The 15,264-nt window shown below is 43.1% G+C and overlaps 1 protein-coding gene across 2 annotated transcripts in view; it reads right to left on the bottom strand.

Moving 5' to 3' along the window:
* HPS5 (HPS5 biogenesis of lysosomal organelles complex 2 subunit 2) overlaps positions 1 to 15,264 on the bottom strand; it is a 594,029-nt gene that overhangs the window by 316,341 nt on the left and 262,424 nt on the right. For both annotated transcript variants that reach the window (XM_078681077.1, XM_078681076.1), the window contains exon 10: positions 13,308 to 13,486. In XM_078681077.1, the coding sequence (XP_078537203.1) occupies positions 13,308 to 13,486 (179 nt within the window). The remainder of the gene's footprint in view (positions 1 to 13,307; positions 13,487 to 15,264) is intronic.

Raw genomic sequence — 15,264 nt, 5'->3', positions numbered from 1 at the left:
CTAGGGGTTCAGCAGTTCAGTCGAAGGGCCAGGTCTTGTGGTCCTTCCTGAATTGAGGCATGATCCTGTCTGCTATCGGCCCATCTCGCTTTTAGATGGCCTCATGAAGATAGCGGGCAGGATCATTCTTGCCCGTATACAGGATTGGCTAGAGGAGCATGATGTTTTATCCACCCTACAATACGGGTTCTGGAGAGGGAGACGGACAATAGAGCAAGGCTTAAATCTTTCTCTAATAACTTCTAAATATATACATGCCACAAAAAAAAATCTATATGTAACATTTGTAGACCTTAGTTCTGCGTTCGATTGCGTAAGGCATGACCTTGTGGCAAACTCTAATGGACATTGGGCTGGATAATAGGATACTTGCCTTTATTAGAGAACTTTACTCCGGGGCTGGTGCACGCGTAAGATATGGCAGAAGAGGGGAATGCTCAGACTTTTTTCCTATTCATAGAGGAGTAAGGCAGGGGTGCATTCTCGCTCCCCTGCTTTTGAATTTATATATTAACGATGTGGGTTCCTTTCTCACAGAACAATATTATGATTACCCAGTAGTAAAAGGAAAACCCATCCCAATTTGTCCCTGTAATGAGCTGTCATTTCAATTGAATATTCACTGTACCCTTTTCTGCACCCTCTATAGTCATCCGGCAAATTCTGAGACCTCTATTCTTATCTTGGGGTCTAAGAAAATCAAGAGAAGCATATAACAAGTTAATAACATTGGATGATCACTATACTATAAGTACTGTAACCCTGTACCTGAGAGCAATACTTAGACTGAGAAGGTCCATTATAATTGATTAGCCCTAGTTTGTACCAATGTATTAGTTTTAACCTCTTAAATAGTTTGAATGTACTCTCTGTATTTTTAAATGTTTTTAATAACTCTCAATTGTACAGTATAATTAGTGTTTTAATTATGAGTGTAAATGATATGATTTTTAAATTGTGATTTTATTGTGCATGCTTTTATGAATTTGTTTACACAATTCGAATAAAGCTTTTGAAATTGAATTGAATGGAGGCAGTGAAGGTGGTTGCCTGAGATGTAGAGGTGGCGAGTTCCAGGTCTTCGCAGCAAGGTAGGAGAAGGATCTTCCTCCGGACGAGCTCTTGCAGATCCGTAGGATAGTGCCTAAGGCCAGTCGGGCAGAGCAGAGATGTCTAGTGGGGGTGTAGAAGGAGGTGGTTGAGATACGCAGGTCCGGTGTTGTGGAGGGCTTTGTAGGCATGTGTAAAAAGAGTTTAAAGGTGATTCTCTCAAAGTATGGTCACCAGTGCTGGCGAGGAAGACAGTAAGGCCAAAGATAGACATAGCCAACATTTGGACAAGTCCTTGGAATGGGAGTGATACCTGTGGTGCAGGATTATACAGCAATTCCGGAGTGTGACGTGTGTTTTTTTTTGTGGCAGAGTCTTTGGACTGCTCTCTCCTGGACTTACGTGATGAAGAGCACCTAGTAAGGAAATGGTCTCCAGGCACAAAATGCTTGGATTCACTCTCCTTGATGTCTTTGGAATGAGCATGGCTACACAGGAACCTAAGTCATATTAGAGACCTTGATACCAGAAACAAGTATAAAACTACTTAAACTTGTTCGTCTGGAGGGTGAAATGACCCTGGAAAAAGGAACAGTACCCTAAAATAGACTTTTTAATGACAGGAGCTCAGGATACATGCTAAAGGGAACAGAAAAATGGAGCTGAAATCCAGTCACAGAGTGTCATCATGCATGGCTCCATCACATTTGAAGGATGTACAGCAGTCACGTACGGAGTAAGGCGGCACAACTAGCTGGCATCTTCCAGATCTGGTGCCTGAAAAGGATTCATAAGGTGAGGAGTCTGTAGTAAAATGTGACCATCAGAAATGGTTACCTCAAATAATGGGAAAGAATGTGCACTCTTAATGCAATTCTTAATTCAAATGCTTTCCTCGCAGTCCAAAATTAAAGCCATTCCAACAAACTGAAGTTTCTCAAAGCAATAAAATGTAACCCAAGACTTTGTTTTAAAATATTTTGTAACATCTTTTACTTAATCTAATGGGTATTCAGTAATATCACTAATACCAGCCAAAACAGAAGCTTGGGACATTTAGTAGAATAACCGTTTTGGCTCCAAAATATCATCTTACAATATTACTAACTTTACATTATGGCTCTCTTTTCTTTCACCCGGTCCAACCTGGTATACATGGGAGAGAGAGATGCATGCTGAGGGCAAGTGGCTCAGGAAGTGAGTGAGTATGTATGTATGTATGTATGTATGTATGTATGCATGTATGTATGTGTATATATATATATATTCACTGAAAAAACCATAGGTTAGAGACCATATATAGTTAGCTGGACATTTTATTGACATAAAACCAATGAAATTCCATATATAGTTAGTTGCACTAACTATATATCGCGCACCCGCAATCCACTGCTGATGATGTCACATATTACATCATTCATGACATGGTCAGTGACATCACTGATGACATCACTGATGATATCTCAAATGACATCACTGATGACATCACTGATGACATCTCAAATGACATCACTGATGACATCATCTAGTGTCTGTGTGTTTTTGTAAAGTTTAAATATGTTTTACATATTGAAGAATGAGTGGATGTATGGAAGACTGAGTGTGTGTGTGGCTGGCTGGGAGGTGTGTGACTCTGTGCATATCAATGTGTACTTGTATCAGTGATTGTATAAGAGAGTAAGTATGTGTTAGTATATGTGTGAAAAGTATGGTGTTCTGTGTTTAACTGTATAGATGAGGAAATCGAAGTGTGATTGATTCTTCACAGGACTGACTAGGTGTATGAGTGCATATGATAGTGTTGTAATAATGAGTGACTGTATGTATGAGTGATTGTATGGGTGAATGAGTGAATGTGTGTGTAGACGTAGGAATCAGTGAGTGCGTATGTAGTGACTGGTATTGTTGTGTCATGATGTCATCAGTGATGTCATTTGAGATGTCATCAGTGATGTCATCAGCGATGTCATTTGAGATGTCATCAGTGATGTCATCAGTGATGTCACTGACCATGTCATGAATGATGTAATATGTGACATCATCAGCAGTGGATTGCGGGTGCGCGATATATAGTTAGTGCAACTAACTATATATGGAATTTCATTGGTTTTATGTCAATAAAATGTCCAGCTAACTATATATGGTCTCTAACCTATGGTTTTTTCAGTGAATTTTCAAGGTTTTGTAAATGCAAATTCCTAACTATATATGGTCTATAACCTATGGTTTTTTCAGTGAATTTCATTGGTTTTTTAAAAGCTAATATCTATAGCTGTAAAATATATTCTTTATTACGTGACGTATCACGTAGCCACGTGAGACGCCTCATGACGCGTCGCATAACCGTGACGTATCGGCTCTGCAGCGCAAACAAAACCCGTAACGTAAGCGTGCCGGAGCACGCTTACAGATATATATATTTTTATTAACCTTAATTAGACAAAATCCACACGTGCACATATCTTGAGGCCTTGCAAAGGCACATCAAACAAACAGTCCCTACAATTTTGCCAAGTTTGCTGGAAATCTATTCCCTTAATTTTTTTTTTACTGTTTCTCTTGGTTTTCCCCTTGTTACGCTTACCGGGACGCTACCCGGTACGCGAACCGGACGCTCCAAAAACACAAGATGGCGGACTCCCTTTACGCTGCCGGTTAGCTGCCCGGTTCGCGTACCGGGAAGCGCCTCTACCGCGAAAAATCGCGGGGGACTTTAATATCCCCCTCATCAATCCTAGGGGGTCAGGAGGGGTTTACCTTGCCCCCTTTCCTTCATTTCCCCCTTCTTTTTTCACCACATCTTGTCTCTCGAACCTACCGAGAGACAAGATGGCGGCCGCTCCGGACTGTTTACAATGTTGACAGCTACGCTGCCGGTTAGCTGCCCGGTTAGCTGCCCGGTGAGCTGCCCGGTGAGCTGCCCGGTTCGCGTACCGGGACAAGCCTCTACGGCGTAAAATCGCAAAAAAAAAAAAAAAAATTATTTTTTGCCCCGCGGGGCACTTTAATATCCCCCTCATCAATCCTAGGGGGTCAGGAGTGGTCTACCTTGCCCCCTTTCCTTCATTTCCCCCTTCGTTTTTCACCACATCTTGTCTCTCGATCGTACCGAGAGACAAGATGGCGGCCGCTCCGGACTGTTTAGAATGTTGACAGACACCGGAGAGCCAATCAGCTACGCTTCGCGAAGTTCCGTTACGCGTCAGGTACGCGAACCGGGGCGCTAACCGGAGCGCTGTCACAGGGTAGTGTTGTAGTGTTTGCGTAGTGTAGGGTCATGTTGGGGGTAGTGTTTTAGGGTTTAGGGTAGTGTTGTAGTGTTTGCGTAGTGTAGGGTCATGCTGGGGTGTAGTGTTTTAGGGTTTTGGGTAGTGTTGTAGTGTTTGCGTAGTGTAGGGTCATGCTGGGGGTAGTGTTTTAGGGTTTAGGGTAGTGTTGTAGTGTTTGCGTAGTGTAGGGTCATGCTGGGGGTAGTGTGTTAGGGTTTAGGGTTGTGTTGTAGTGTTTGCGTAGTGTAGGGTCATGCTGGGGGTAGTGTTGTAGGGTTTAGGGTAGTGTTGTAGTGTTTGCGTAGTGTAGGGTCATGCTGGGGTGTAGTGTTTTAGGGTTTTGGGTAGTGTTGTAGTGTTTGTAGTGTTTGCGTAGTGTAGGGTCATGCTGGGGGTAGTGTTTTAGGGTTTAGGGTAGTGTTGTAGTGTTTGCGTAGTGTAGGGTCATGCTGGGGGTAGTGTTTTAGGGTTTAGGGTTGTGTTGTAGTGTTTGCGTAGTGTAGGGTCATGCTGGGGGTAGTGTTTTAGGGTTTAGGGTTGTGTTGTAGTGTTTGCGTAGTGTAGGGTCATGCTGGGGGTAGTGTTTTAGGGTTTAGGGTAGTGTTGTAGTGTTTGCGTAGTGTAGGGTCATGCTGGGGTGTAGTGTTTTAGGGTTTTGGGTAGTGTTGTAGTGTTTGTAGTGTTTGCGTAGTGTAGGGTCATGCTGAGGGTAGTGTTTTAGGGTTTAGGGTAGTGTTGTAGTGTTTGCGTAGTGTAGGGTCATGCTGGGGGTAGTGTTTTAGGGTTTAGGGTTGTGTTGTAGTGTTTGTGTAGTGTAGGGTCATGCTGGGGGTAGTGTTTTAGGGTTTAGGGTAGTGTTGTAGTGTTTGCGTAGTGTAGGGTCATGCTGGGGTGTAGTGTTTTAGGGTTTTGGGTAGTGTTGTAGTGTTTGCGTAGTGTAGGGTCATGCTGGGGGTAGTGTTTTAGGGTTTAGGGTAGTGTTGTAGTGTTTGTGTAGTGTAGGGTCATGCTGGGGGTAGTGTTTTAGGGTTTAGGGTAGTGTTGTACTGTTTGTGTAGTGTAGGGTCATGCTGGGGGTAGTGTTTTAGGGTTTAGGGTAGTTTAGTTGTTTAGTGTATGCTAAAGGCATATTCGTTCTAAAAGTTTTCGTTATTTTAATTTGCGGCCTAATAGTACATGCGGGATTTTTTTTGCGGACTGATGGTATGTGGGATTTCGTCATATATTCGCTAATCATACTTTCTATGGCAAAATGAACCCCCTCATTTTGTTCCCTTTTAAATTAAATGTTTTAAGAGTTACCACTTTATTCCAATCAAGATGGCTTCAGGTGTGCCATACCTTTGTAATAAGTAGGACTGTTAGCACTCTAGTTGTTCTTTAGAACACTCTGGGACATTCTGTCATTGGGCTATAGTTGGGCTACATCTGGCTGATATTTGGGCTACATTTGTTTTTTTTGTCTCTGGTGGCCATCTTTGGGCTACATTGGGCTACATTGGGCTACATTGGGCTACATTTGGGCTCCAACATATATATAGCCCAATGTAGCCCAATATATATTTTTCAAAGTTAATTTTCGTAAAAACCACTGGAGCCTATATCTTGAGACATAGCAAAGGCACATCGGGCTACCAGTCCCTACAATTTTGCCAAGTTTGGTGTAAATCCATTCAGCCGTTCAGGCTAAAAGTGAGGCCAACCGCCCTATGGAAAATTGCATAGGAAAAACACGTTTTGGGACCCCCCTTTTTTCTCGGCCCCCCTTGACGAAACCCCCCCAAATGTTCAGGGGCTGCTCAGAAACAAAATGTTCAATTTTCCTGAAAATTTCAGCCAATTCTGTCTTCAAACGCCAAAGTTATTCGACATAGAATTTTCAAAAATCCCATAGGAAAAAAATCCTAACTATATATACCTACTGGCTATCGCCAGTAGGTAATATATACACACAATGATTATATATATATATATATATATATATATATATATATATATATATATATATATATATATATATATATATATATATATATATATATATATATAGGATCCGCAGTCTCTAAGGGATTTCAAGTGAGTGCCTGAAATAACTTTGAGGTGACATTTCTTTAACGATATAAAGATGTTACCTCATGCGCGAAGAATGTTTGCCGGTCCCGGGATGTCACACAGCAGCAACAGCTGATCATAAAAAGGTAGAGTTTGAGCGTCTGCCCGAATTAATCTTGATGTGACATTTCTTGAACGATGCCAAGATGTTACCCCAAGCGCGAAAAACATTTTCCGGTCCCGGGGCTCCAGGCAGCAGTAATTGTTGATAATGATATGGCAGAGATTATTTCTCCTTCCTTGACAAGGTCAGAGGTCGAGTTGTGGCGGGATAGTTACGGGCGCAAATGAGCTACCAGGGCTATGGACAGTCATTAATGACTACTATGAGTATGTGCGGCAGCAGTTTTAAAACTATTTTGACAATTTTAGAACATATTGGCAACACTGGGTGTTAGTTTGGCTGAACAGTTTTAATGCCCGTATGTATCCCATTGAGCAGTGGTTTTATTGCTATACATGCTTCATCGTATATTTTGTCTGCTTTACTAGGTAACTTTGCAACTTTGTTTAATGCACTGTGCACTTTATATTAGTATGTTGCGTCTTTCCTACATTTATGTTTATGAAGATTTTTAGGCAACGCGAGCATGTTGTATTTAAGCTAATATGGGAATACACACGCCATAGTATGTCTTCCATGTTTACCAACAGGGCTAGTGGGATGGGCTATTTAATGTATGAGCTATGCATTGCCAAACTAGATTGATAAAGGCCTCTTGAAGGCTGAAACGCGTCTCTCCTTGTGCTCATGATTGAGGGCGTCCTGCACTGAAATAAATGCCGAATCCACTGCCACTTCGTGTCCGTGCCTGCTTTCCGTGGATTCCATGTGGGAGTTGGGTGTTTTTGTTCATTGTGATACAGCGTGAATGGTCGTCACGCTTTCACGGAACACCAGTCAGCCGTGGTTCACCACACTTCTAGAACTGTCAATGGTTCCAAACCAAAAACTGCACCTCACTTGCAGCATTCTCACAACCATGGGGAAATCAGACATCCAAACCCCAAGGAGCTCAACTTAGCAATCTGGCTCCTGAAGTCCTAGAGTTTGGATATCTAAATCTACCACCAGATTGTATGACAATTCTTAAAGAAGCAAGGAAACTTGTCCCTAGGGCATGTTATGCAGCAAAGTGGAAAAGGTTTGTTATTTATTGTAAGAACAATAAAATGGATCCATTAGATGCATCTATACAGAATATTATTTGATATCTTTTGCATCTACAACAAGCAGGTTTAGCCTACATGTCAATTCGACTACACCTTGCAGCAGTAGCTTCATAACTGCAAAACAGACATTTGACCTTATTCAATAAAGGCCTCTTGAAGGCTGAAACGCGTCTCTCCTTGTGCTCATGATTGAGGGCGTCCTGCACTGAAATAAATGCCGAATCCACTGCCACTTCGTGTCCGTGCCTGCTTTCCGTGGATTCCATGTGGGAGTTGGGTGTTTTTGTTCATTGTGATACAGCGTGAATGGTCGTCACGCTTTCACGGAACACCCGTCAGCCGTGGTTCACCACACTTCTAGAACTGTCAATGGTTCCAAACCAAAAACTGCACCTCACTTGCAGCATTCTCACAGCAGAGGCGGCTAAAGCTCGGTGAGCCTGCTGAGCCGGAACCGCCCGCCCGCTCCACCGCAGTGAGTCTCAGAGGCTACGGAGGGCTAAGTAAAGCCGCAGCAGAGGAGCTACAGCGAACACCAGAGGATTGAAAGTGGCCCCCCCACCGTCCGCTCCACGGTGGAGGACGCCGGCTGCTACGAAGTAGCAGTCCCCCCCCCTCCTCCTCCTCCCCCCCGCACCGCAGCACCGGAGACAGGACACGGGCTCAGGAGATGGATGCGCACGGAGGGTATTGCGCCGCCGCTGCCCAGGGGAGCGACTGAGGAGAGCCCTGAGACCAACAACGGGAGCGGTTCTGCGATAGAAGACTGAAGCCTGCCCCCATCGACCTCGTTAGATACCGGGTGATTACCTACGCTGCGTCTCATGGTGATACAGGCTTGGAGCCATGATCTGATCTAATCTGTGGAGTTCAATCACAAGCAATTCACAAATTTTAGCAAATCGGAAGGGACTGGGACACTTTGTGGATTGATGCATTGCTTCTGAAAGACTCTACGGTCGGACTCAGGGGGCACACAGAGACTTGAGGTATTTGTATTTCTCCTACCCGCCTGCTCACTTTTAAACTACCTCCTCTGTCCAAAATGGCTGGAGCCATAAACCTGTAACAATAAATCCCCCCCCCCCCCCACGGTACCTCTGTCCACGAGGCTCCTCAATTTATCTCCCCCACACAGAGATAAGCATTCCTCCCAGATAGCTGAAGCATTGCTGGCTCGGATAGAGAGTGAAACTCCTCCCCCTAGGCTTAAAGTAATAGCAGCAGACAGAGGACTAATATCTCCACCTCCCCTGCATGCATGAAGGAGAGGGGACACTGCTTTCTATGCTAGCTAAACAACAGCAACAAACAGAGGACTAATGTCTCTATCCCACCTATTTGGCGGACATGTTTGACTATTCTCTCTCATGGGCGGACATCTTGGATTAGTCATTTTATTCTTTATCTGAACACTCGCCAAGAATTAATCACTCTAGACTAATCACAACTACTGAGTACCTGGCTCAGTTAGGTATCTACACCCTCTTGTGAAAGAATGCCTGCCTATTATTATACTTTTAACTATATTCTGAACATATGTAATGCACAGAATGCCACCTCATATTTGCCAGAATGTCTGCCTATTATTGTAGTACACTCCTAGCTTTACTCTGAACATTTGTAATGCACAGATTGCTACACCATATCTGAAAGAATGTTTGCCTAGTTTTGAAGTATTGTACCTATACCTGTATGTTGAACATTTGTAATGCGCAGATTGCTACCTCATATACCTTTTACCGCAGTATTATTCTTCTACCTGTATTTCGAACATTTGTAATGCAATGCTACTTCATTTACCTTGGTTGCTAACTAATGTCATTTCTGATTTCTATGATTTTGGATTTTTGATGGTGGCACTACCCCATATATATATATGGTTGATCACCAGTGACACTGTTGTACTCTATAACCTACTGTAACCTATTGTATGTATATGTTTCACTGCACACTCTTACATTTGGGATACGCCGATTGATCACTAGTACTATTCTTACACCGTGTAACCTACTGTATGTTTTTGTTTTTCCTGCACATGTGTACCACTATAGTGCATTCTCCTAGTCCCACCTAAACCATCATCGCAACATGGATCCCCCCCATCCCCCCCATTCTCAGTCCCCATTATCCTCTCACCTCCTTTCTTAGTATAACTCCCCCTCCCCACAACATGACCACTCCCAATCCCATTTCCCCTCCTACTCTCAGTCCCCATTACCCTTCCTGCACCCCCACCTCGACTATCAGTCTCCCAGCATACACCTTGACCCACCCACCTACCATCATTGCCCTCACTCACACCACCAACCCCCTCCCCACCTCATCCACACCCCTCCCGCCCAAAACATCCCTTCTCCCCAACACCTTCCTGTACACCAACACAACGCACACCTCCTCGAACACCAGCCCACGCTCCCACCTGCACACGAATTTCCTGGTCAGCCATTCCCCTCAGACGGCCGCCCCCACCTCCACCACCTACCCCACGATGGACAACATCATGGCCACCCTTGCTCAGATCAAAGATGACATACACAACATCAAGGAACTACTCGCCACACACCCCATACACCCCTCACACACCTCCCCTCCCAACTTATTCCCTACCCATCCGGTTGACTCACTCACTCAACACGCCCCAAACCGGGCGTCAATCCCCGCTCTTAGACGCAGCAAATGCCCTCGTCCCCCTCGTCGCCCCTGCAACACCTCACACAACTACACCTCCCCGCCCAACGGGTCCTCCATCCTTCCGTCGAACTCTCCCACTCAACCTTAATCATTTTTATTAATTGTCTGATTCCCACATGTTTGACTTTGTAGCCATTTACTTGTGCCATTTACTTGTACTATTTTGTACACAGGTTGGCTTTGTAGCCACCTATTTGTACCATTTATACTATGTGACCTATTGATTTATCTGTATGACTTTGCGTCCCCATGTACTCCTCTTTGTAAAGCGCTCTGATATCCGCAAGGATCTTGTCCGCGCTATATAAAACTTTCAAAATAAATAAAATAAATAAAACCAGTCGTTTTGTGGCTCTCCTATCAGACCGTTTTTTGTGGAGGAGTACTGGAGTGCTATCAGGAGAGCCCCCAGCTGTGCAACCTGGATAAGGATCGAGGATGACTGCCGAGGGAATGCAGGTCTCAGAGCGGGGCGGTTTTTGCGACTGCCAGCATGGATCTGTATCTCACCGACAAGAAATGCCTTGCTTGGAATACTGGTGACTGGGCACCGCAGACGCTATAAAACGCCAATGCGGTGAGGTGGTGATGGCGTTATCTATTTTGCGGATGGGTCCCCCTTAATCACGAGGTTGTGCCATTTAAACATTTTTACGCTTGCCGCTTTTGTCCTTTAGACATTACCTGTCCTTGCCTGGGTGTTAACCGCCTCTTTGACACTGACTTTGCAACAACATCAGGAGGTTTATACTGCCTATATTTAACTGACTATTCTGCTGCATTGTGGGATCCGCAGTCCCTAAGGGATTTCAAGTGTGTGCCTGAAATAACTTTGAGGTGACATTTCTTTAACGATATAAAGATGTTACCTCATGCGCGAAGAATGTTTGCCGGTCCCGGGACGTCACACAGCAGCAACAGCTGATCATAAAAAGGCAGAGTTTGAGCGTCTGCCCGAATTAATCTTGATGTGACATTTCTTGAACGATGCCAAGATGTTACCCCAAGCGCGAAAAACATTTTCCGGTCCCGGGGCTCCAGGCAGCAGTAATTGTTGATAATGATATGGCAGAGATTATTTCTCCTTCCTTGACAAGGTCAGAGGTCGAGTTGTGGCGGGAAAGTTACGGGCGCAAATGAGCTACCAGGGCTATGGACAGTCATTAAGGACTAGTATGAGTATGTGCGGCAGCAGTTTTAAAACTATTTTGACAATTTTAGAACATATTGGCAACACTGGGTGTTAGTTTGGCTGAACAGTTTTAATGCCCGTATGTATCCCATTGAGCAATGGTTTTATTGCTATACATGCTTCATCGTATATTTTGTCTGCTTTACTAGGTAACTTTGCAACTTTGTTTAATGCACTGTGCACTTTATATTAGTATGTTGCGTCTTTCCTACATTTATGTTTATGAAGATTTTTAGGCAACGCGAGCATGTTGTATTTAAGCTAATATGGGAATACTCACGCCATAGTATGTCTTCCATGTTTACCAACAGAGCTAGTGGGATGGGCTATTTAATGTATGAGCTATGCATTGCCAAACTAGATTGATAAAGGCCTCTTGAAGGCTGAAACGCGTCTCTCCTTGTGCTCATGATTGAGGGCGTCCTGCACTGAAATAAATGCCGAATCCACTGCCACTTCGTGTCCGTGCCTGCTTTCCGTGGATTCCATGTGGGAGTTGGGTGTTTTGTTTATATATCACTTTGCTGTAGCACTAGCTTAGCAAATACATTCCTCTGCCATGCTGCCCACTTCCAGCACTTCACACAATACATTTAATTCTGCCCAGACACAACCTCAATTTCCTCCTTTGAGAGGACTCCTGCATCCTGTGAGTCTCAACCCTCAGATGCAGCGGTCATCCACCCTCCGAACTGCAATGTCTCCGATCACTTTGGCCCAAAGGCTAACAACGTGTGTGCCAGCTATTCGCTGTCCCCAGTAGACCTCTTTGGGCCATCCTTCAAAAATGCACGTGGGACACCCAGTTAATATGCCATTGGACAAAACAAGGGGAAGCCCAGCATCCTGCCTTGGAATGAAGTCTCCAAAGCATCTCAAACATCAATAATATCCACAAATGCTAGATGTAGGCTAAAAGGTGATGCCAAAATACATTACCAGAGCCCAATACATTGCCAACACATTCATTTACACTAAACATTGGAAAAAAGAAATTCTGACTTGCTATTCTTCACATATAACCCAGACCTATTCACTTTGGAAAGTGCTGTGATAAACAAGAGTTTAGAAATCCAACAAGGCCACAGAATCTAAATGGTAATCAGTACTAGCTGATTCTACCGCAAACTGTACTGGAATGTGACGTTCCAGCGAGAGAAAAAAAAAAGGCAAGCTTTTAAATCAAGAGCGACATTTGCTATTTTCTAAACAGATTACTACTGTAAATCATTTAACTGCTCACATGACGGCATAATATTAGAATCCTCTTCTCTTCAGCAGGCCCTTTAACAATCATTCGTAGTAGAGTTCAGTTTATTGTTTTACTTCTATATGTTATTCTTTCCTAGGGACCTAGGTATGTTCTAATGCACTATATGTGAAGACCATTCAGGGCATCATAATACCCACTGCTTATTATATGTAAAAACTGATCATAACATTACAATGTCTACTTCTTAGAGAGACAATATATTTGTTTCTAAAATTCTGTTTTCACAGTTTTTGGAAGTAGGAGTATAGTGTAGCACTCCAGGTTGTCCTGATTTTTCAGCCTAAGCATGGACTTTAAGGATGCAAAGCATTTGGTTACAACTTGAATGCCACTGAGGCATCTGTTAATTTGGATAACCAGTCACACTATATACACAGATTTTACTCTATGGTGTCATGATGGCAGGCTACATTTTTGTAAATAAGACTTAAACATGTACCTCATTCTCTAAGCTCCAAAACAAAATAAAAATACCAGAAGTGTACTAATGGACATATTTGTGATAGGCTGCACACAAAAGATGTAATGTACATGTTCTACTTACTCTGCTGGAAACAATAGAATTTTGGAACAGGCAACAGACCCTCGCAGCAATAGTCCAAAAGCCCCGTTTTAGCAGACGGTCAATACAGCGCTCCACTTGCATGAGCGAAAAATGAGAGACTTTTCCATCGGTGTGAAGGCAAAATAGCTCATTTTTAAAGACACAAATGTCTTGGATATCTAAAGCAAAAACAACACAGATGCACAGTCTTAGTAGTTACTCCAGATAGTAGGCAAAGGTATTCTATGTCCTTTATGTTACCACTAAGGCTCCCACCCCAGGAATACTACAGTAGCTGAAGACTTCTGTCTGCAAAGTTTATTAATAACCCAATGCTCATTCAACCCTACCATGTTTTGCACACAATCAAGAGTCTCTAGAATGATAAATGAAAAAGATACAGACGTAAACAATGTAAAGCTGGTGCAAAGTGATTTGGGTGAAAGGGCCAAGATGGGAGCAACAGTGAATGGAAGTCCACGTGGAAACAGCTTCTTGGAGAGCGAACAAGTGCTATGTAAGAATCAGTCACTAGATGTTTATTTGATTTAAAACAATATAAAACATAGCATAAAAATACTTTGCATTAAAAATGTCTGCTGCTAACGTGATAAGTATTGGTTGGCGGTAAACTCCGCTACTTCGGCAGTTTGGCTTAGAGAATGGAATTCCAGAAAAACTGCGCTAACCGTGGCGTGGTAGAGCTTTGTACTGCATGAGGAAGAAAATAAAGCGCTAGGCCGCCTCATAGCAAGATGTTTCTACATGAGCGGTCGCGGCAGGTTGCTACTGCTCGGGTTGAGAAAGCTGTCGCTCGAGGAGAAAATCTACTTCAGCGGCAGAAAGGTGAAGCGCCCTATGGCAAAGCATGTGGTGCCGTGCGCACAGATTTACAGCATGGGACAAGCTCCTGGCGCTAAAAATTAGCGCAAGCAGTGCAACGTAGGTGAACTCTGCCACTCACAGAACTCCGCATAATCGCGCTGAGTTTTTAGGTAACTCCTCGGAATTCCACAGAGTGAAACTAAGCGAGTTCCGTCCACCCCTAATGAATACAGCATCAACAGGTAATTATCATTAAACACATACATCCAAAGCAAAAACGTCCCTAAATATATTCAGTAAGTAAATTAAAGGACTATATACAATAAAACACTACAGAGATTTGAGCACCAATTTATCAATTGAGGAAACCATACAAAGCCTACGCTTTTAGCCAGAAAATCTACAAATTGTTTATTTACACCTGCTTCACTCTAGACAAGCATTAAAAGTTAAGGCTCTTGATTTTCCCTGCAGCGGACTGAAACCTGCTTACCATAGCACAAATAAGATATACCATAATGAATTAAATGGATTACTACAGGCACTAACACCTTGGTGTGGACTAGCTTCCAAATATTGCTGTGTGTGCAATGTTCACATACACAAAGATAAGATAAAATGCATAGTAGCCTGACGTGATCCTCCATCCCAGACAGAAGAGTTTGACAGGGGGCAGTATTTAGGAAGACCAAGAATATGACTGAAGATCCCTGGTCTGAATCCTTTGAAAAGATTTACTCACTTACTTCCTCTCGAGGGCGGGTGCAAAATTTCAAAATATCAAAGATTTTGTTTAGCATACCAACAGATTTTGTCATTTCAAAGTCTATTTTTCAGAGAGTATGGGCTGTGAATTTACATTTTATAGTTAGTGCCGTGGTGACCACAAAGATAATCTCATCAAAGAGGAGTGTTAGGTCAGATCAGAGATTAAAAGGTATTTAATGAGCCAGAATTCACAGATTATACAATAACATTTGGGTCAACTTTCTCCCTTTCTAAACATTTATGATTTGAGCTTAAAGCCATACGGTGAGGTCTGACTATATTACCCAGGGAATAAAATGCTTTATAAACTAGTTCACGGTCTATACAAATTTGCTCTTGGTCGATTCTACTATTTGGCTAATTG

This window comes from Lissotriton helveticus, chromosome 3_1, assembly GCF_964261635.1.
Source record: "Lissotriton helveticus chromosome 3_1, aLisHel1.1, whole genome shotgun sequence".
Lineage (NCBI taxonomy): Eukaryota > Metazoa > Chordata > Amphibia > Caudata > Salamandridae > Lissotriton > Lissotriton helveticus.
The sequence above is the reverse complement of the archived record's forward strand: the minus strand, read 5'-3'. Positions and strand labels throughout refer to the sequence as shown.